This window comes from Primulina tabacum, chromosome 14, assembly GCF_025594145.1.
Source record: "Primulina tabacum isolate GXHZ01 chromosome 14, ASM2559414v2, whole genome shotgun sequence".
In the NCBI taxonomy this organism is placed as follows: domain Eukaryota; kingdom Viridiplantae; phylum Streptophyta; class Magnoliopsida; order Lamiales; family Gesneriaceae; genus Primulina; species Primulina tabacum.
Window position 1 is genome coordinate 32,503,068 of NC_134563.1, and position 22,347 is coordinate 32,525,414.

A 22,347-nucleotide genomic window follows, 5' to 3' on the forward strand; every position below is an offset into this window, starting at 1 on the left:
ATATATATCTTACTTAGCTAAAATCATAATAGATAAACAAAAAAATATATATATTTCAAAGCTTCTAAATCTATACATGATATCAATGAGATCTTACGATATTATTTGCGCTGATAGATTAGAAAATAAAGATTCCAAAATATTAAATAAAGCGGGTCACTGATTGTATATAGACTGAATTCACACAGAGCCACGTCTCTAGAAATATATATCACTGTCCAACCCCACTCTAATTAAAGAAACATTTGACTCCCTCGCCACACACAGTTCTTTGCCAAGTCTACATTGACGGATTCTAAATCTAATTATTGACTACGATCTTCCTTATAGATACCCATGTGCTAAATTACAATTACAATTACAATTACAATCAAAATTTCAACTTATTTTTAATAAATATTTATCTAAATCATAATGACAAAAACCTGTGTGAGACGGTCTCACGAGTCGTATTTTGTGAGATATATATCTTATTTGGGTTATCAATGAAAAAGTATTACTCATATGCTAAAAGTATTATTTTTTACTGTGAATATCGGTAGGGTTGACGCGTCTCACAGATAAAGATTCGTGAGGTTGTCTCACAGATAAAGATCCATGAGACCGTCGCACAAAAGACCTACTCAATGATAATTATATGAGAGTGGACACGCCTAAAAAATTTAAACTACCAATTTATTCGGAATAAATATATCTTGAATTTTGGTCTTTTAAATGAGGAAAATATTCATACTATACTAGAATATTTTACATTAAAAAACTAGTTTGTGAGATATGTCCATACAAGTGTGTGTGTATTTATACTAGTGGTTCATGAACTTGGGCATTTAATGATTGCGAGCTAGTAGTGAGAAAATATTTGGTCAAAATTTTTTTAATCCCACATCAACCATAACCTACAAACCGTAGAGATATAATCTTGTATAGTAAAAAATTTGGGCAAGAGCATATACAGACTGTCCACCCCTACATACAACATATACATATAGATATATCCATACGTTTATAGTTCAATATCATTAGATCATGTTGTTTTTTCACATATTTACAGACGTCCACGTCTTACGGGATCCCACACCGGAATGAGAGGGATTCTGAAACTGTTCAATGTAATGGACTGTACAGTTGAAGAGGGCTTAAAAGATTTGATATGTACTACTCATATCAAGAAGGTGCATCTTCTTTTCGGTAGCCCATCACATAAGAACTCCAAAGTTAAGCGTGTTTGACTTGGGGCAATTTTGGGATGAGTGACCTCCTGGGAAATTTCCCAGGGTGCGTGTGAGTGAGGACATAAACATGCTGGAAAGACCCGTCTTGGTACAGTGAGGACAGTCGTCGAATCTGGGGCGTTACACGTTCAATACCCCAGATTGCTTACAAATGGTGATAAGTAAGTCAACTTATGGTTTGAACTTTATATTGATTTTTGTGTTTATTTTAATAATAGTTGGGTCCAACGTTAGATACACGCAAATGTAAATAATTTTTAATACTTTATAGGATGTTTTAATATACGGCGCTTATAGAATCTTTTGATTGTCAAAACTAAAAATTTTAAACTTAAGCTGCTCGTTGGGTGCGAGAAGAGAGTACTCCAACAAAAATAACAAAATTTGAATCCATAAAAAATCTCCCATTATCGAAAATAATTTATTAACCCGTGGAGTGTGTGTGTATATATGTATACCGGTGGATACAATGCGTCCCCAGCACATTAATATGATACCCAAGAAATAGTCATAAACACCTGCTAGCTCTTCTTTTTTCCTGAGCTAAAGATTATATAAATCCAACAAAGATTCACTCAAAAGTATCACCACTGCATCTCTCTATTCTAAATATACACATATGATTGCAGAGATAAACAAATAACAGATTTAGAAATGACTTGTCAAAATTCTGCAGCACCAACATTCGACGAGTCCGGCAAACATGAAAGCACGAGGAAGAAGAAGCAGAAAGTTTCATTCTTGAAACTATTTGCATTTGCAGATGGGTACGATTACTTGTTGATGTTGGTGGGATCACTCGGTGCTTGTGTCCATGGTGCTTCTGTTCCAATCTTCTTCATTTTCTTTGGAAAGATGATTAATATCATCGGGCTGGCTTATCTTTTCCCCAAAGAAGCTTCTCGTCAAGTTGGCATGGTATGTTCTTCCACAATATGTTAGATTCTATCGGCATGTTTAGAGGAAATTTTTCGAAAGACAACGTACGTTTGTTAAACTTTCTTTATTGAAAATTAAATGTAATTAAATATACTCGACCGGGAAGATTTATTTTGCTAATCATCTCATGTTTAGCCGTGAAATGCATTTAGAATCATAATATTAATTTGAAAATACTTTTAGTTTTTTTGAGGGAAATTTTCTTATTTATATATTAATTAAAAATTAATAGAAAGACGCAATAGAACGAACATGCACGCATATCATGTGAGAGGACACGGGTTTCTTGCAACATATTCAAAATCATGTTATTAGTAATTTTGAACATCAGAGAATTCTAAATCATGTATTTCCTCTCTTGCACACAGACAGAAACTTGTGTGAGACGGTCTCACGGGTCGTATTTTATGATACATATCTCTTATTTAGGTTATCCATGGAAAAAAAATATTACTTTTTATTGTGAATATCATAGAGTTGACCCGTCTCACATGTAAAGATTCGTGAGACCGTCTCACAAGAGATCTACTCTTTGCACACATAATATCCTATCCATAAGAGATCAAATAATTAAAATTTTAAAATTACCATGATATAATACTAGCTGCTGAAGTGTGCAAGTTAAATTTGGTTTGATAATTCTTCTAAAATGAAAATTTACACCTCATCAGTAGTTATATGATACCTTATATTTTAGAAACTCACGGCATACTTGAATTTCCCTTGTTTCAACAACCATGAATGCAGAGGGGACCCAAAATTAGTTTTCATGAAAATACATATTGTGTGGTGAACAAGATTTGTGCACGTAACAAGGAGAGAAAGACTCTGAAAGTAACATCGATCGATATGACAATATCGGTCGTTTGACTTTTTATCAAAAGTTGTAATAGTACAATTTAATATTTTAAATCTTACAACAACTCAAAAACATCAGGTTACCATTTTTTTATCAATAAAAAAAACAATCATTGCACGCAAGGTATACTTCCATTTGAAACTGATTGGGTGTAGCCCTGATTTCATGTCTAACTTGTCGCATGCACGATGAACATGCATTCGGGTGATTTATATATATGTCGTTGATTCTGCAGTATGCTTTGGATTTTGTGTATCTGAGCATAGCGATACTGTTTTCATCTTGGACAGGTAATGATAGAATCTGTCTCAGTATATTTATATATTTACTACTAAACATAATAAATCACGGGGAAATTAAAGAACGAATCTGTCTAAAATTCTTATATCTTTGCAGAGGTGGCATTTTGGATGCATTCAGGGGAGAGACAAGCAGCCAAAATGAGAATGGCGTACGTGAGATCCATGCTAAATCAAGATATTACCCTTTTCGACACTGAAGCTTCCACTGGAGAGGTCATTTCTGCCATTACAACTGATATTATTGTTGTCCAGGATGCTCTTTCCGAAAAGGTAACACCTATCTTCTTTTATTTTCTCTGGCAAAAATGTTAATTTCTTAAATGGGAGGGTCTATTTTCCTTTTTCTTTTTTTTTTCTTTTTTTTTTCCGATATGACCCGACGTAACAGTCATTAACGTCTGCGGTCCATGCATTCTACTTTCCATTGAATTGCTTTTAATTTTTTTCTTCAAAAATTAAATAGGCTAACCGTATTATTGAGACCTTTTCTTCCAACATGTAAACTATGTAGGATAGTGTATATATACCAGCCAACGACTTCGTGTGTGTAAAATAATGACGATTATATATATGAATCTTGATCATTAATAAATCGAATTGATTCATAAAATTTGTTATAGTTTTTAGTTATTGTTTGAATAATGATAATGTATTTATATTAAATATTTAATTTGTAAAGATGATATGTTAATTTTTTAAAATTTTTAAAGTGAATTAAATATTGTAGTTATGAGCAAATTATATGAAAAATATTACTTATCTAAATTGATAGAGTATTTTTATAAAGAAAAAAACCTGTGTGAGACGGTCTCACGGGTCGTATTTTGTGATATGGATATTTTATTTAGGTTATCCATGAAAAAATATTACTTTTTATGCTAAGAGTATTACTTTTTATTGTGAATATCGGTAAGGTTGACCAGTCTCACATCTAAAGATTCGTGAGACCGTCTCACAAAAGACCTACTCTTTTATAAAAATTAATCAGGGTCACAAAGTCGGACCATTATATATATAGAGTGAATATATTGATCCAAGCTCTATTTAATTAGTTTGTTGTGTGTAGCTACATGTCCTTGTATTCGATTCAATGATTTATAAGAATTGGATCTCATCTCCGCTACGTCTACGACTTTGCCCTGTTGAATCTTTTGCCACTGCATTTAATTTATAGTTGGGTAGGGGCCACCCATGCAAATGGGCTATACAAAGCTTGCCATTCCCAGATATTAAACGTTACATATATCATTAATGTTGAAAATTAATATTTAAAACATGTGTGATGAATATTTGAATGTTGAAAATAAGAAGTTGTAAATATTGAAAATTAGTGTGTGATGATGTAGGTAATGATGAATTTATTTTTGGATTATTTGTAAAAAATTCTATAAATGGCCTCACCATTTGTGAAGAAATTCACAATTGAGTTGAGAGAAAAATATTATAAAGTGTGTAGTTTGATAATTTTGAGAGTTTGAAATTTTTACTTTTTACCATAAATTTTTATTTTTTCATAACACGTTATCAGCACGAAGCTCTAAAAGTCCTCCATATTTTTCCAAGCTCCAAAACAGAAGAAAAAGATAACAAAAGTAATAATATTTATTTTACTGTTTATTTATTTATTGTGTATCTATTTAATATATAATATAATGTTATTCAAAAATGATAAAAATAAATTTTTTCAAAACTTGTTATAAATCCTGGGAGGATGTTAAGACGACATCCCACACTCCCGGTAAGGGATACGACAAGTATAAAAGCCTATAAGGTTTTTAAACAAAGTAACTTGTGACATCGCATTATAATAATGTGATATGATATACATAATTATTTAAACATGACTAATATTATATACATCATATTATTATTATAAAATTATACAAATGCATACATTTATTTTTTTGTACACCAACGGTCATAAACGATAACAAAACGACTAGTTTTTGCTCTATAAATATGATCTCACAAACACATTCAATCACTCCAACTTTCTCTTCTTCTCTAAACAATTATTCTTCATCAAATTTTCGAAGAAAAAAGAAAATGTCTTTTTCAAGGTTATTTTTAATTATTTTGGTTATCATACTCACGAGTCTTGTATTTATCGGAGAATATCCTCCTAGTGTGTTTTTTTTATTTTTACGAATGCTTGTACTTGTTGTTTATCAATTACTTTGTATTGCAATATTAATTAACTAATAAAATGCATCGCAATTTTTTTAGTACCACCATGTCAAACTTGACAAAGGCTCGAATTCATTGCTCTTGATATTACGGGAAAAAATTATATGCCATTGACTCTCGATGTAGAAATGCATCTTGAGTCATTGGATCTAAGTGAGACCATAAAAGAAAATGGAATATCGACATCACAAGAAAAGGCAAAAGCCATGATATTTTTGCGTCGACATCTCGACGATGGATTGAAATGTGAATATCCAATTGAAAAAGATCACATGGCTTTGTGGAAGGGATTAAAAGAAAGATTCGAACATATAAGGGAATTTATACTTCCGACCGCCCGAGATGAATGAAATACGTTGAGATTCCAAGATTTTAAAAGAGTCAGTGATTACAACTCGGCAATGTATAGAATAATCTCGCAATTGAAATTTTGTGGGCATGAGATTACTGAAATGGAAATGCTTGAAAAAACATTTTCCACTTTTCACGCATCGAATATAACTCTACAACAACAATATAGAGTGCGTGGATTTTCGAGATATTCTGAACTTATCGCCTGTCTCCTGGTGGCGGAAAGGAATAATGAGCTGTTAATGAGAAATCATCAGGCACGACCCACTGGTTCAACGACATTTACTTGAAGTAAATGTCGTAAACAAAAATGAATTTAAATCTGGAAACCAAAATCAAAATTATAGACAAGATTTTGGTCGAGGACGAAATCGTGGTCGTGGACGTGGACGTGGACGTGGAAGTGGTCGTGGTCGTGGACGCGGCCGTGGTTTTGAAAATAATCGAGATAATTACTTCCATAACTCATCTCAAAAGAGTGTCCCAAACCATCCACAGAAAAGTCATCATGAAAATATGAGTGTTAATGAGATCACTCAAAAAGATTTGAAAGTTCTTGTTTCAGATGTGGTACTCCAGGACATTGGTCCCGTATTTGTCGAGCCCCTGAGCACCTTTGTAAACTTTATAAAGAATCAATAAAGGGGAAAGAAAAAGAGACCAACTTTACTGAACAGAGTGAACCTTTGAGTGATTCAACTCATTTTGATGCTGTATATTTTCTGATTGATTTCTCAGACAATGATCGATTTGCTGGTGGAATAAATATGTAAAATATTTTATTTTTCCATGTACTTGTATGATAATGTTTTATAGTGTGTTATATTTTTACTTTTGTATTGTATTTTATTTTATTTTTATAAATGTATTGTCAGTAATTTTATTTCATTGCATATTTTTTTGAAGTTCAAACATGGAAAATGCTATGAACAAAGCTGAAGTTTGCATACCCAATAGTGGTACAACGCACACTATCCTCCGAGATAAAAGATATTTCTTGGAACTAAAACCAACAAAAACAATGGTGAATACAATATCAGGTCCTGTAGACTTGATTAAAGGATGTGGTAAAGCACAATTTTTGTTACCTAATATTTTTGTTACCTAATGGTACAAAATTTTTGATCAATGATGCTTTATATTCACCACAATCAAAAAGAAATTTGTTGAGTTTTAAAGATATATATTCCCATGGGTATGATACTCAAACAATGAATGAATGGAATGAGAAATATATGTGTCTTATCACATATAAATCAGGAAAGAAATATGTGATTGAAAAACTACCAATGCTCCCTACTGGATTGCATTATACACATATAAGTCACATTGAATCAAACATGGTAGTTGATAATTCTTCAATATTAACCAATTGACATGATCGATTAGGACATCCTGGTTCAACAATGATGCGAAGAATTATAGAAAATACACATGGTCATCCGCTGAAAGACCAGAAGATCTTTCAGAATAATAAGTTTCAATGTAAAGCATGTTCTCTTGGAAAACTTATTATAAGACCATCACCAGTCAAAATCCAAACTGAATCACCAATGTTTCTTGAACGTATTCAGGGTGATATTTGTGGACCAATTCATCCACCATGTGGACCATTCAGATACTTTATGGTATTGATTGATGCTTCCAGCAGATGGTCACATGTATGTTTATTGTCAACTCGAAATGTTGCATTTGCAAGATTACTTGCTCAAATAATAAAATTGAGGAATCAATTTTCCGATTATACAATCAAGAAAATTAGACTTGATAATGCTGGTGAATTTACTTCCCAGACTTTCAATGATTATTGTATGTCTATGGGAATTATTGTTGAGCATCCTGTTGCTCATGTACATACACAGAACGGATTGGCTGAATCATTGATTAAACGTCTGCAACTGATTGCTAGACCAATGATTATGAAAACAAAGCTCCCTATTTCTATATGGGGACATGCAATTCTACATGCTGCTGCATTAATTCGCATCAGACCAAGTGCATATCATAAATACTCCCCATTGCAACTTGCATTTGGTAAAGAACCAGACATTTCTCATCAAAGAATTTTTGGATGTATAGTGTATGTGCCTATTGCACCACCACAACGAAAGAAAATGGGACCTCAAAGAAAGATTGGAATTTATATCGGTTATGATAATCCATCAATCATTCGATATCTTGAACCTCAGATAGGTAACGTGTTCACAGCACGTTTTGCTGATTGTCATTTTAATGAGGAAATCTTCCCAATGTTAGGGGGAGATAAGAAACATACCGAAAAAGAAATTACATGGTATGTATCATCATTGTTACATCTGGATCCAAGAACAAAACAATGTGAAAAAGATGTAAAACAAATTGTGCACTTTCAAAGAATAGCAAATCAAATACCAGATGCATTTACAGATGCAAAAAGGGTAACTAAATCATATATACATGCTGTAAATGCTCCTGCTCGAATTGAAATTCCGAAGAAACAAATTGAAGATGCTCATGATGTCATTAAACGCCTAAAGCGTGGAAGGCCAGTCGGTTCCAAGGATAAAAATCCTCGAAAAAGAAAATTCATAGAAAAACACGATGATCACAAAATAGAGAATGATGTTCCTGAAGAAACACATGATGATGAAAATGTTCTGTCAGAACCACAAACTGACGAGAATCGTGAAATCTCTATCAATTATATTAATACTGGAAAAATATGGAACCGAAAAGATATAGATGAAATTGATGATATATTTTCTTATAATGTGACAATTGACATCATAAATGATAATGAAGATCATGAACCAAAATCTTTTGGTGAATGTAAAAATCGGCATGATTGGATAAAATGGAAAGATGACATCCAGGTTGAATTGGATTCGCTAAATAAACGTAATGTTTTTGGACCTATAGTCCTTACACCTTAAGGTGTAAAACTTGTTGGATACAAATGAGTTTTTATTCGAAAGCGAAATGAAAAAAATGAAATTGTAAGATATAAAGCTCGACTTGTTGCACAAGGTTTTTCTCAAAGGCCTGGAATTGATTATGAAGAAACGTATTCTCCCGTGATGGATGCAATTACGTTTCGGTATTTGATTAGCTTGGCGGTATCTGAAAATTTAGAAATGCGTCTTATGGATGTTGTTACAGCTTACTTACATGGATCACTTGATAGTAATATATATATGAAAATCCCTGAATGATTTAAGATGCCTGAAGCACAAAGTTCAAAATTCAGAGAATGTTATTATGTGAAATTACAAAGATCATTATATGGGTTAAAGCAATCCGGCCGAATGTGGTATAATCGGCTAAGTGATCACTTGATGAAAAAGGGATATGTAAATAATTCAATATGCCCTTGTGTTTTCATTAAGAAAACAACATCCGGATGCGTAATTATTGCTGTATATGTTGATGATTTAAACATCATTGGAATGAATAAAGAAATTCAAGAAGTTGTATCATACTTGAAGGAAGAATTTGAAATGAAGGATCTTGGAAAAACAAAAAGAATGTGAAATGTTTGTTCACCAGACAAATTATACAGAAAAGATTCTTAAACGTTTTAATATGGATAAATCAAATCCTTTAAGTACTCCAATGGTTGTTAGATCATTAAACATATAAAAGGATCCATTCCGTCCATGTGAAGATGATGAAGATATTCTTGGTCTAGAAGTACCATATCTAAGTGCTATCGTTGCCCTTATGTATCTTACAAATTGTACAAGGCCTGATATATCTTTTGCCGTAAATTTATTGGCAAGATTTAGCACATATCCAACAAAGAGACATTGGAACGGAATTAAACATATATTCCGTTATCTACGAGGAACGACAGACTTGGGACTTTTATATTCAAAAGATGCTAATCCAAGTATAATTGGTTATGCCGATGCTGGATACTTATCTGATCAACACAAGGCACGTTCCCAAACTGGATATGTATTTACTCGTGGAGGCACTGCAATTTCTTGGCGTTCTCAGAAACAAACGCTCGTAACAACTTCATCAAATCATGCCGAGATTATTGCACTACATGAAGCAAGTCGTGAATGTGTGTGGTTAAAATCAATGATCCAACATATCCAAATCTCATGCGGATTATCATTCGACGAGAAGCCTGTGATACTATATGAAGATAATGATGCATGTGTTGCTCAAATGAAAGAAGGATACATAAAAAGCGACAGAACTAAACATATTCCTCCTAAGTTCTTCGCATTCACCAAGGAGCTTGAGAAGAATAAATATATTGATGTTCGTCACATTTAATCAAGTGAAAACTCATCAGATCTCTTCACAAAGGCACTTCCTACGACAATATTCAGAAAGCACATATATAATATTGGGATGCGCAATCTACGAAATTTGTGAAGAATTTTTCGTGTCAACATGAGGGGGAGTTTACGTGATTGCATTCTTTTTCCCTTACTATGGTTTTTATCCCAATGGGTTTTTCCTAGTAAGGTTTTTAACGAGGCAGTATAAAAACACGTAATGAAGACAATCATTATGATCATCATCACAAGGGGGAGTGTTGAAAATTAATATTTAGAACATGTGTGTTGAATATTTGAATGTTGAAAATAAGAGGTGTAAATATTGAAAATTAGTGTGTGATGATGTAGGTAATGATGAATTTATTTTTGGATTATTTGTAAAGAAATTCTATAAATAGCCTCACCATTTGGGAAAAAATTCACAATTGAGTTGAGAGAAAAATATTATAAAGTGTGTAGTTTGATAATTTTGAGAGTTTGAGATTTTTATTTTTTACCATAAATTTTACTTTTTCATAACAATTAATAATATATATATATATAAATTGTATATTTGTCAGAAACTTGATTATATTGCATGCTTTTTTTTTTATAAAAAAAAAATCGAATCTTCTGTAACAGTAAGTCGATTATTTTGTATTCTTGAAATCACGTCATGTCACTAACATACCATACCGTATATATAAAATGTAATTGATATATGGGTCCATAATTGATAGTGGAATATATATTATTATATTAAATAAGCATGATTGCTCAACTCATATTATTGAAAAATATCACCGAATGAGTTTGATATATTCTCTCAAACTTGAGGATATTTCCTTTTCCGACATTTATGCTATTGTTTAGTTGTCTGTATATGTCTTTTTTTTACGCTTAATTCGATATTTCCAGAATGCTTACGAAATTCATAGTCCTTAATTCGGTGGGACAAACTCATCAGTTGCTTTGAGTATACACGTGGCCTGGATCTCCCAGATGATTTGTCTTGGTCTGTTCGGGTGATTTGTTCTAGTCTGTCCGCTTTGGTGGGATGACCCCGGACGCTCTGTCCTGGTTTGCCCGAGTGATTTGACCTGGTCTGTCCATCTTGGTGGGATGACCCCGGGTACTTTGGTCTGGTCTATCCGAGTGCTATGGTCTGGTCTGCCCGCCTTGGTGGGATGACCCCAGGTGCTCTGATCTGGTCTGTCCGGGTGATCTGTCATGGTCTGTCCGCCTTGGTGGGATGACCTCGGATCAGACAATCTGCACACACTCAACAAAATACTGTCAGTGGGGTGCCAGAAAGCCACTTTGGCATTCAAGTTAGTACAAGGTTCACCAAGTAGAGAGATAATTTATTGAATGCAGTAGATTGACATGCCATGTCATCTGTCAGTAGGCATGGCGACCCATACTATTCGTGTCTTGTCATGGGCACTGATTACCATGCTAATGATGCATGGTGACCCATACTGGTCGGGTGACATGAACCTTGTCCGTGCGAGAGGACCCTGGTCGAGTGAGAGGACCCTGACCGGGGGAGAGGACCATGTCATGTCCCAGCTAGAGTACCCTGGTCGGACTAAAGTACTCTGGTCGGGAGAAAGTACGCTGGTCAGGTGAGAGTACCCTGTCTAAATTTTACCCATGCTCTAATCTTTGCAGCAAATTTGAATTTGACTCGTTTAAGTTTTCTCTTTCCGCCCAATTCCAAGAATGACGCGAGACCTTTCCAGGGTATCATCACCTATCTTCTTTGATTCAAATCGTATTCTCACCTCTAGACTCAAAAGATCTAGCAACAAGAATAACGGAGAACACGATTGAAAACAGTTGATCCTCCAAAGAACTCGTCATTGACAAACCAATTGAAAACAATCGACACAAAATAGAATTTTGATAAATCTGATTTGAAAAAACACACGAAATTAATGTGCACAAGTGTTTTTTTTTTTTTAAAAAAACAACTTGAAAAATTCGGAAATTCCACTATTGAAAGCCAAAAAAAACTTTTTATTGTCTTACAATGATGCAGTATATATAGAAATGCAGACAATAAGTTTCCTTGTTAGACTTCATCAAACTTTTCTCATCTAGACTCTCCTTCTTTAAGGTAACTTAGGGTTTCCTTATATAAGGAAACTTGGCATCTACTCAATACTTTATATAAAAAAAAACATAAAAATTTGAAATTATAAAAGAATCCAAAATCTGAAACTATTAAAATTGCAAAACATGCGATCTTCTTGGCCCAACTTGGACTTCATGCATCTTGATTTCTTTGGGCTTGAATAATATACATAACTCTTCCTTGTGGACGTCCAATTTTAAGCCCATCATAATCTCATAAAGTACTTCCTTGAATCTTTTGGATATTTCCTCTTGTTATTGAGCTCGATGACAACTCCAATGGGTCTCATGCATCCCTATGCACACACCCAAGTCGTCCGTCATCACCATGCACTTCCAATGATCACATCACTAGCAGACTCGTTTTTATTCGATCATCGTTTTCGTGGAAAAATAAGCGGTTATATAGAGATCCATGCATCATCCGTTATATATAGTATCATTATTTAAATAAAATAAGTTGATCAACACTGATTATATATGGCTGATTTAATCAATGAAATGACAAATGAATGCAGGTGGGGAACTTCTTGCATTATTTCGTCCGTTTCGTCGCAGGATTTGCTATTGGTTTCCATAGCGTTTGGCAAATAAGTTTGGTAACACTTTCAATAGTGCCAATGACTGCATTTGCTGGCGGACTCTATGCTTATGTTGCAACTGGCCTTATTGCAAGCGCCCGAAAATCATATGTCAAAGCTGGAGAAATTGCTGAAGAGGTATGCACATAACAAACAGAGTCTCAGGATGCATGGGAGATATATAACAATTTACACTGTTGAATTATCATGCTGGGACAGGAAGTTGATCATATACCTAACGTCATTTTCTATAAAATACTGGTTACTTAATTGGCCTAACTCCATGCACCACTTAATGCTAAAAATCTTGGTTAACTTGCATGGCATACATGTTAATGTCCTAGGAGAGATATATATATGTGAAACGAGTAGATCCTACATTTACATCATTAATTTTGATGCAATTTTTCAGGCAATTGGTAATGTCCGAACAGTGCAAGCATTTGTAGGTGAAGATAAAGCGGTTAAATCATACTCAATGTCTCTATTGAATACTTACAAATATGGGAAGAAAGCAGGGCTGGCCAAGGGACTTGGACTCGGGACTTTGCACTGCGTCCTATTCCTATCGTGGTCGCTCCTCGTTTGGTTCACTAGCATGGTAGTTCATAAAAATATCGCCAATGGAGGAGAGTCTTTCACCACTATGATCAATGTTGTTATAGCTGGCTTGTAAGATTTTTGATTCTCACTCTTTGATATTTAGTTATATATAAGAGAAAGATTACAAAAACTCAAAACATTAGTTTATTAGTAAGGGAGAAGAACCTTTTAGTTTATTAGCTGATCCGCAATAACTATCTTTGTTCACGCCCAATGCCTAACATGATACTGCTTAGAATTTTATGATATGAGACCAGACATTTTTCTTTAGTGATCATTTATGGTTAAGCTACATTGTATGATAATCATGCAAGAAAATTAAATTCTTATGTATCAATATTCAGATCACTTGGGCAAGCAGCACCTAATGTTACATCGTTTATTCGGGCCAAGACGGCAGCATATTCTATTTTCCAGATGATTGAGAGAAACACAATGAGTAAAAGCAGCACCAAGAATGGAAGGAAACTGCACAAAGTAGAAGGCCACATCCAATTCAAGAATGTCACATTTAGCTATCCATCCAGGCCAGATGTGCTGATTTTCGACAAGCTCTGTTTGGATTTTCCATCAGGAAAGATTGTAGCCCTGGTGGGAGGAAGCGGATCAGGTAAAAGCACGGTCATATCTCTGATAGAACGCTTCTATGAGCCCCTACAAGGAAACATACTATTAGATGGAAACGACATTAGGGAGTTGGATTTAAAGTGGTTAAGGCAGCAGATTGGTTTGGTAAATCAAGAACCGGCTCTTTTTGCCACAACGATAAGAGACAATATTCACTACGGGAAAAACGATGCTACCATTGAAGAGATCACTAGTGCAGCAAAACTTGCAGATGCCATTGAGTTCATCAACAACCTTCCTGATAGATTTGAAACACAGGTACTCCTTTTGGTAATTCAGCCATTTTTGGACCATTGATTGGTTATGCTTCACTATAAAAATCAAAGATGATATTTTAGGTCGGCGAACGAGGAATACAACTATCCGGTGGACAGAAACAAAGAATTGCACTAGCACGTGCCATAGTAAAAAATCCTTCAGTCTTGTTGTTGGATGAAGCTACCAGCGCACTCGATGCTGATTCAGAAAAGAGCGTGCAGGAGGCTCTTGACCATGTGATGGTTGGAAGGACGACAGTCGTGGTGGCGCATCGTCTGTCGACAATTAGAAATGCTGATATTATAGCTGTCGTACAAGACGGGGCTATAGTAGAAACCGGAAGCCATGAAGACCTCATCTCAAGACCAGATAGTGCTTACTCTTCACTCGTTCAACTTCATGAAACCGCTTCATTACTTCGCCTTCCTTCAGTCCGCGATTCAACAGGAAGATCTCTCAGGTTAGAGTTTCACATACTCGATTAAGTGTAAATGATCAATCTCTGGATGAACATTCAATGTTTTTGTGAGAGCAGAGAAATAACTGTCCTCATTCATCTGTGTGGCCACATATCTGGCACCACGGTCGACATATATATATCACAAAAAATATCACTTTATGTCTTTTTCTTTTCCTGTTATCGTCATTAGGCACTCAAGCGGTACTGCAAACATCAGATTGTCGCGGGAATCATTCCAAAAGACAGCAAGAAGTCTAAGTTCAAGTTTTCATTCCGAGAAGTCTGTAAGCAAATATGGTGGTGACGAGAATGCCAGAGTGACAAATATTTCTTTAAGAAGGTTATATTCCATGGCTCGCCCTGATTGGGTTTATGGGATACTTGGGACAATAGGTGCGTTCATAGTCGGAGCTCAGATGCCACTTTTTGCTATCGGAGTCACTCAAGCTCTAGTATCTTATTACATGGACTGGGACACAACACGTCGTGAAATCAAGAAAATCTCATTGCTCTTCTGTGGAGGTGGTGTACTAACCCTCGTTGTTCACGGCCTTACGTATTTCTGTTTCGGGATCATGGGAGAACGCCTTACTCTTCGCCTTAGAAAAAAAATGTTCAAGGGTATGTTCATCATCACGATAACAGCTATGTTAATAGTTATTCCATTGAACTGAAAATTAATCATATTTCATGCTTAATAAACTGCATATGTTGTCCCTTTAAGATATTTTGGCTTCATCTCCATAACTTATTTTACTTATTTACTTCTTGGCAGCTATGTTGAGAAATGAGATGGGATGGTTCGATGATGTGAACAACACGAGCACGATGCTTGCATCCCAACTAGAAAGTGAGGCTAGTTTGTTGCGAACGTTAGTGGTTGATCGATCCACCATTCTTTTACAGAACGTCGGTTTAGTTGTGACTTCATTCGTCATCGCCTTCATCTTGAACTGGAGACTCACACTCGTAATCATAGCTATGTATCCTTTAGTTATCAGCGGTCATATTAGCGAGGTAGATATGATTTTTTCTTTATCATTTTGACATGAAAAATAAAAATATATGCGCGCGTGCAGTATATTCTTTTTGGGCCGAGCAGTGAAACTCAATGACCCTTTGGTATAGACGTATATTGGACTGGGGTTAATTATCCTCCTCTTTCCTTAGTTTTTCTTGGATTTGGAATTTTTCACAATAAATTATTCTCACTGTCACTAGTCTATTTTTGTGTTTGTTATGTATTTTCATTGATATATAGATTAGTTTTCATTTTGCTTCAGAGAATTTTCATGAACGGCTTCGGCGGTGACTTGAGCAAAGCGTATCTCAAAGCAAACATGCTTGCTGGTGAAGCTGTGAGTAACATACGAACAGTTGCAGCATTTTGTTCCGAGGAGAAGGTTCTAGATCTCTACCAGAGCGAGCTTGTTGAACCATCTCGACATTCATTCCGCCGGGGTCAGGCTGCTGGGATATTTTATGGTGTTTCCCAATTTTTCATCTTCTCGTCCTATGGTCTTGCCTTGTGGTATGCTAATTTCACTAATTTATTACCATGTATTAAAATTATTTTAAACTCCAAAACATAGATGTTAAATGTCATTGTTATGAATGGTCTGTATATGTGGATGATGATGCTTATAATATATCAAATAATATAACCGAATACAACTTTTTTCTAGGTATGGTTCTATCCTCATGGAGAAGGAGCTTTCAAGCTTTAAATCGGTCATGAAGACATTCATGATAATGATCATAACCGCCTTGGCGATGGGCGAGACGCTAGCTATGGCACCGGATATCCTAAAAGGAAACCAAAGGTTGGCATCAATATTTGAAGTACTCGATCGAAAGACGAAGATTGTAAATGATGTTGGAGAAGAGGTTTATGCTGTGGATGGTACTATTGATCTTCAGAACGTCGAGTTTAGCTATCCCTCGAGACCAAATGTTCTAATCTTCAAGGACTTTAACCTCACGGTGCATGCTGGAAAAAGCATGGCACTTGTAGGCCAAAGTGGTTCAGGGAAAAGTTCTGTGATCGCACTCATTCTAAGGTTCTATGATCCCACGTCAGGAAAAATCTTGATTGATGGTACTTAAAACTCGAGTCTAGTTTAATTTATATTACAAGTATTTTTTACTTTTAATGATCACGACATAACCTCTAGAAAACGCACGTACAGGGAAAGACATCAAGACACTAAAACTCAAGTCATTGAGGAAACACATCGGCTTGGTGCAACAAGAACCCGCCCTCTTCGCCACGTCCATCTACGAGAACATTCTTTACGGAAAAGAGGGAGCTTCAGAGGATGAGGTGATCGAGTCAGCAAAACTTGCAAACGCCCATAACTTCATCAGTGCACTTCCCGAGGGATACTCGACTAGAGTTGGGGAACGAGGAGTTCAACTCTCGGGTGGCCAGAAACAAAGAGTAGCCATTGCAAGAGCTATTTTGAAGGAGCCTTCAATCTTGCTCTTGGATGAAGCTACTAGTGCCCTTGACGTTGAATCGGAACGTGTGGTTCAACATGCTTTGGATAGATTGATGAAGAACCAGACTACAGTCGTTGTGGCACATAGATTGTCGACCATTAAGAATGCTGATCTAATATGTGTGCTGCAAGATGGCAAGATTATAGAGCAAGGCACGCATTCTGGCCTTTTGGAGAGTAAAAATGGAGCTTATTTTAAATTGATTAATTTACAGCAACAACATTAACTTTTAACGACGACGATGAATTCGAAGAGAACATATATACAAAATATGTCCTACTTCTCATTCTGTATTTGACAAAACCATGTTTCTTTTAGAAATCAAAGTTTGTGTTCAAATTATATATACTCTCTAGTAGCATTCCTTGTCAAAAATAATAATAATAAAATAAAAGAATACACAAATTTATGTGAAAAACCCAAGAAGGATAACAGCACTACCGGAGAAAAAGGATAATTTGATGGCTTTTAAAGTTTTAAACAAATATGATATTTTTAGAATTTTAAAACATCTCAACGAAAGATAAAAGCAATACCAAACTTAGTTTTTATTCTCCTCAATCATTTCTCAAAATCTTTTCCCACATTTTTCCTAAACTAAATAAACTAGACTACCAAAAAGTTGAAACGATTATTTGGCCAAATCCATCTGAATATATTCAGTCACCAACATGCAACAGTTAATTTTCTGAAAGATAAAGATTTTGAGATAAAACTTGTGTATAAAATATGGAGTAGGTCTCTTGTGAGACGGTCTCACGAATCTTTATGTGAGACGAGTCAACCCTACCGATATTCACAATAAAAAGTCATTCTCTTAGCATAAAAAATAATATTTTTTTATGGATGATCCAAATAAGATATCTGTCTCACAAAATACGATTCGTGATACCGTCTCACTACAAGTTTTTGCCAAAAACATGAACTTCTATTCATATCATTTTTATTTTCTAACTTTTTTTAAAAAAAAAAACAATCTTATTTTACCGTCTTCCAATCAATTAATCGTTTTGGTGTGGAAATGAGATATTAATTGATTTTACATTTTTGTTTTATCCAAATTTTGAATCAAATTTTACCAACGGATTGATTAAAACTTCACAAAAACTCATGTGAGATGGATTTTCGAATCTGACTCAATTTATGAAAAAATATTAATAATTATGTGAAAAATATTGTTATTTATGATAAATATGAATCAAATAAATGGATCTCTCTTGTATATTCTTTACATGCATATACTTTGATTACTCTTTTTAGACTTTTACTATCACTATGTAAGCGAATGAAGGAACATTCCTAGCTCGTCCCTATATGTGGACAACACAATGACTCACATTGAACTCAAGCCTGAAATTTTGTGGAAAGAATAAAGGGTGGGAGTGTCTCCAAAGCTAACACAAGAAACGACTCATCCTCTCCTTCTCTCCACCTCTTCATTGAATTTGAGCAAAATTTTCGATTTTTGAAAAATTCACAGAATCCTTGTTACCCATACGTGCATGTATGCTTGAATGTATTGTCTGCTAGTTTCTTTTTTCTTTTTTTAAAGCCAATAATTTCCAGCAACCCAGGTAAGAAAAAGCGACGCCCAAGCTTTCTTTTCGATTGATTTTAACTTTTGGGTTTGAAAAAATGAAAGCTGAATCGGAAACAAGGGTGTCATTGTCGAAATCTGGGAATGCCGGTGATGTAAACGAAGCGAGATCTGGGAAGTTCCCGCTGACGGTGTGGGAGGTGATGGCGGTGTGCGGCGTCGTGTTGGGGTTTGTGTCGGGGTTGTTGAGGCTTTACTTCACGATGCCCGCATCTGATTACAGCTTTCTTAAGCTTCCTCGTACTCTTCAAGACCTCCAAATCCTCAGGTTTCTCAGAATTTTTTAGTTGCTGCTTTTTAAAAAAAAAAATTCGGGTTGTTTTTAATTAATTGCTGTTGTTGATATGTAGATCTGATAATTAGTTTTGCTGGTGTAATTGTAAAATGGATTGGTTATTTATCTGATTTGTATTGTGGAAATAATCATTTGGAATCTGAGATCAGGTTACATTAGCTGAAAAGAGGCTTTTATTTCCTTTTGTTTTTTTTTAAGTAGGTTTTGTAATATATTTTGATTTCTAATTTTGTGTTCTTCCGCTTCGACTTAAGGGTGAAGTTACCATTTTGATTTACAGATTCATTCTGATGCGTCTGTCTATTCGGTTTCATATAACCTTTAATGGTAACTTAATAGTTGTGAGGTCACAAGATTTTCAGCGTGAGACCAATTTACGCAATTTCTCATTTTCACGTTGGAACTTCGAACAAAAATGTACTTACGGAATAAAAACTATCGGTGACTTTCTTGGAAGTTTCTTCCTCTTTGTTTGTCTAATGAATCGTAAATATTTTGAAAGCAGTGTGCTTCATTTTGTGCTAGAGGTTTACCTTTCCTTGTGTCAAATGAGCAAAATCAAATAAGAAAATCACTTGCATGCATTTGAGTTTGAAAGACTGTAGTTGAGACACTTTTTGTGATAAATAGATTGTGGGGATGTATTTTTGTCCTAGTCACTCATTAACTGCTTAAAGGATTAGACTTGCATAGACATTGGTAAATGTTGTAAAAGTGTATAGCTTGGTAATTGCATCAAGAATGAAGTCAAGTTCACATACTTGTACAATATATCACAGAAGTTACTTATACTAGTCTTAATGAGGAGGAAAAGTGATATGGAATACGTTATGGATTCTCTGTTGCTGCAATTTGTTTGATATGGAGTAAAGAGATTATCATTGAGAATGAATTAATGTGCTTTCTAGTTGTCTTAAATGATGCATCACGAAGCATGGCTATCAGTCCCTCACAAAATAAAATTTTGTGTCATTTCTATTTATATAATCCAACTATGTTACTCTGGAAATTTGAGTGTCAGAACTGCAACAGGTTTTATATAACAGCTCATTTGAATTTCAATCACCAAGAAGTTGAATCAACTTCATCAATTTTCTATTTCTCTGACATGCTTCAATTTCACCTTCTGGCTTATTTTATGTCGAGTTATATGTATAATTTATTATTGCTTGTTGGTTGCATCGGAATGACGTGATGATCGATCTTATTGGATGTTTGTTACACTTGTTCTGTATATGTTTGAAGTTTTGGTTAATTGAGCAAAATGTGTTGCTCCTGCATACCCATATACACATACCTAATTGGGTAGATAGCACATGCACTGTAATATGCGTTCTGTTCAAGACTCGATCTTGTAATTTGTGTTGTCTAATCTTTTTTTCAGTAATACTTCATTTTCTTGTTATATTTGTTGGATATCTTTGCTTTTGGTTATATGTTGTAATTTTGGTAGGTTTATAATATTTTTGCTGAAATAATCCCGTTTAATTTTTTTAAAGATAGCAACCCTGATATGTGTGATGCTTATTAATTTTACTTCTTCTTTCCCGAAGGGATGACCTGGAGAGTTATACAAGGGACTACACCTTACAGGTTCTTGTGGGGTACAATCTGGTCTACATTTTTATGCAGACCTTTATGATTCCAGGAACAGTTTTTATGTCCTTACTTGCTGGTGCACTTTTTGGGGTCGTCAAAGGTGTAGTTCTTGTTGTGTTCGCAGCTACAGCCGGTGCATCTTCTTGCTATTTTTTATCTAAATTAGTTGGCCGACCACTTGTCTTCTCTCTTTGGCCTGACAAATTAACTTTTTTCCAGTCCCAGGTGACTTTCGACATACCTGAGTTATTTTTCCTTCGTGACATCTATTGGAATTAATAAGGTTTTTTCATGCTCAGGTTGCTAAAAGGCGTCAACGGTTGCTCAACTACATGCTTTTCCTTAGAGTGACCCCTACGCTTCCGAATACATTTATAAATTTTGCTTCACCGATTGTTGACGTCCCATATCATATATTCTTCTTGGCTACCTCCATTGGGCTCATCCCTGCAGCATTTATTACTGTTCGGGTATCACTTCTCCAATTCTTATATTACTCTTGTTTAGTTGGATGCTTTATAGTAGGAAATAGCAATATTGGATTGTCAAGAGGATAGGAAATTGATGAATCCTTTTGTTAAAATCTTCATTCTCTTTTATAGTTCAATATATCCATATACATTGAGGTTGTTTTTGCGTGACAAGAAGTTCACGATAATCAAACTTCATCGATTTTGCATCTCCTTTTCACTTTCCTCCAGAAATCGTGAATCCAACATATAGCGCAGAAGTTAAGAGATGCAAAGGCCAAAACTTGTTGACAATAATGTAGAGCAAAAGTTAACTGTCACACCTTTTGCCGATATGCCTCTCTTTATAATCTGCATTTGGATGTTCAAGCTAGCACATACAAATTAATAACCATCTGGGCTTGTGTAGGCTGGAATTACCCTAGGTGAGTTGCAATCAGTTGGTGATCTCTATGACATCCAGTCTATAGCCATCATGTTCGTCATCGGGGTAATAACGGTCACTCCCCCATTATTGGGCAACAAAAGCGATTCTTGATGCTACCGACAGCTGGGATCCACTGGATTGGAGCTCCATCTTCCTCCCTTTGTCTTGAATCCCTGATTGCTGTGATGATTGAGCACCATTTGTCGAGAACTTTCTGACATTGGCTGGAAACTTGCAAGGACAGATTGTTGCGCTTCAATGGGAAATAAATAATTGTTGCTGTTACGTTATTAGATCATGTGAACAAGAGAGAGTATTCTCTCACGTGTTGTATAATTTAAGGTATGGTATTCACTTTTGTTGTATCAAATTCATAAATCACAGTTTATCAAATTCTTCGCCATTCTGAATTGAAGATGGAATTCAAGATATGACAATTATTCATTTTCCCTAATAAAACCAATGGAAAATAAAAATTTATTAATAGAAATGAGAGTGGGAGATGGAGTGTTTGTTAGCCAAAGATTTTTCACCACGAGGCCATTTCTAATACTTCCTTCTTCCATTTTAAATCAAATTCAATTTATTAATAAAAAAAAGTCGATTAATAAATAAATTATTAATTAACCAATCATTGTAAATCTTGATGTGACACATGAGCTACCC

The 22,347-nt window shown here is 34.9% G+C and overlaps 2 protein-coding genes across 3 annotated transcripts; both read left to right on the top strand.

The window, feature by feature from the left end:
- Nucleotides 1-1,697: 1,697 nt before the first annotated feature.
- Nucleotides 1,698-17,635, top strand: LOC142524208 (ABC transporter B family member 2-like). Of its 2 annotated transcripts, none has more exons than XM_075628050.1 (12): nt 1,698-2,150; nt 3,266-3,320; nt 3,427-3,602; nt 12,781-12,981; nt 13,256-13,515; nt 13,791-14,331; nt 14,412-14,797; nt 14,991-15,412; nt 15,567-15,808; nt 16,075-16,322; nt 16,477-16,889; nt 16,981-17,635. In XM_075628050.1, the coding sequence occupies exons 1-12, from the start codon at nt 1,887-1,889 to the stop codon at nt 17,517-17,519; spliced, it is 3,747 nt and encodes a 1,248-aa protein (XP_075484165.1). In that variant the 5' UTR covers nt 1,698-1,886; the 3' UTR covers nt 17,520-17,635. The 2 variants fall into 2 exon arrangements, with proteins under 2 accessions (XP_075484165.1, XP_075484164.1); XM_075628049.1 differs by having other exon boundaries at nt 14,412-14,791; nt 14,982-15,412.
- A 989-nt stretch (nt 17,636-18,624) lies between these two features.
- LOC142524611 (putative membrane protein At4g09580) lies at nt 18,625-22,067 on the top strand. Its single transcript, XM_075628646.1, has 4 exons — nt 18,625-19,158; nt 20,739-21,009; nt 21,084-21,254; nt 21,664-22,067. Exons 1-4 carry the CDS (start codon nt 18,929-18,931, stop codon nt 21,790-21,792), a joined length of 801 nt encoding a protein of 266 aa, XP_075484761.1. The 5' UTR covers nt 18,625-18,928; the 3' UTR covers nt 21,793-22,067.
- Nucleotides 22,068-22,347: the final 280 nt, after the last annotated feature.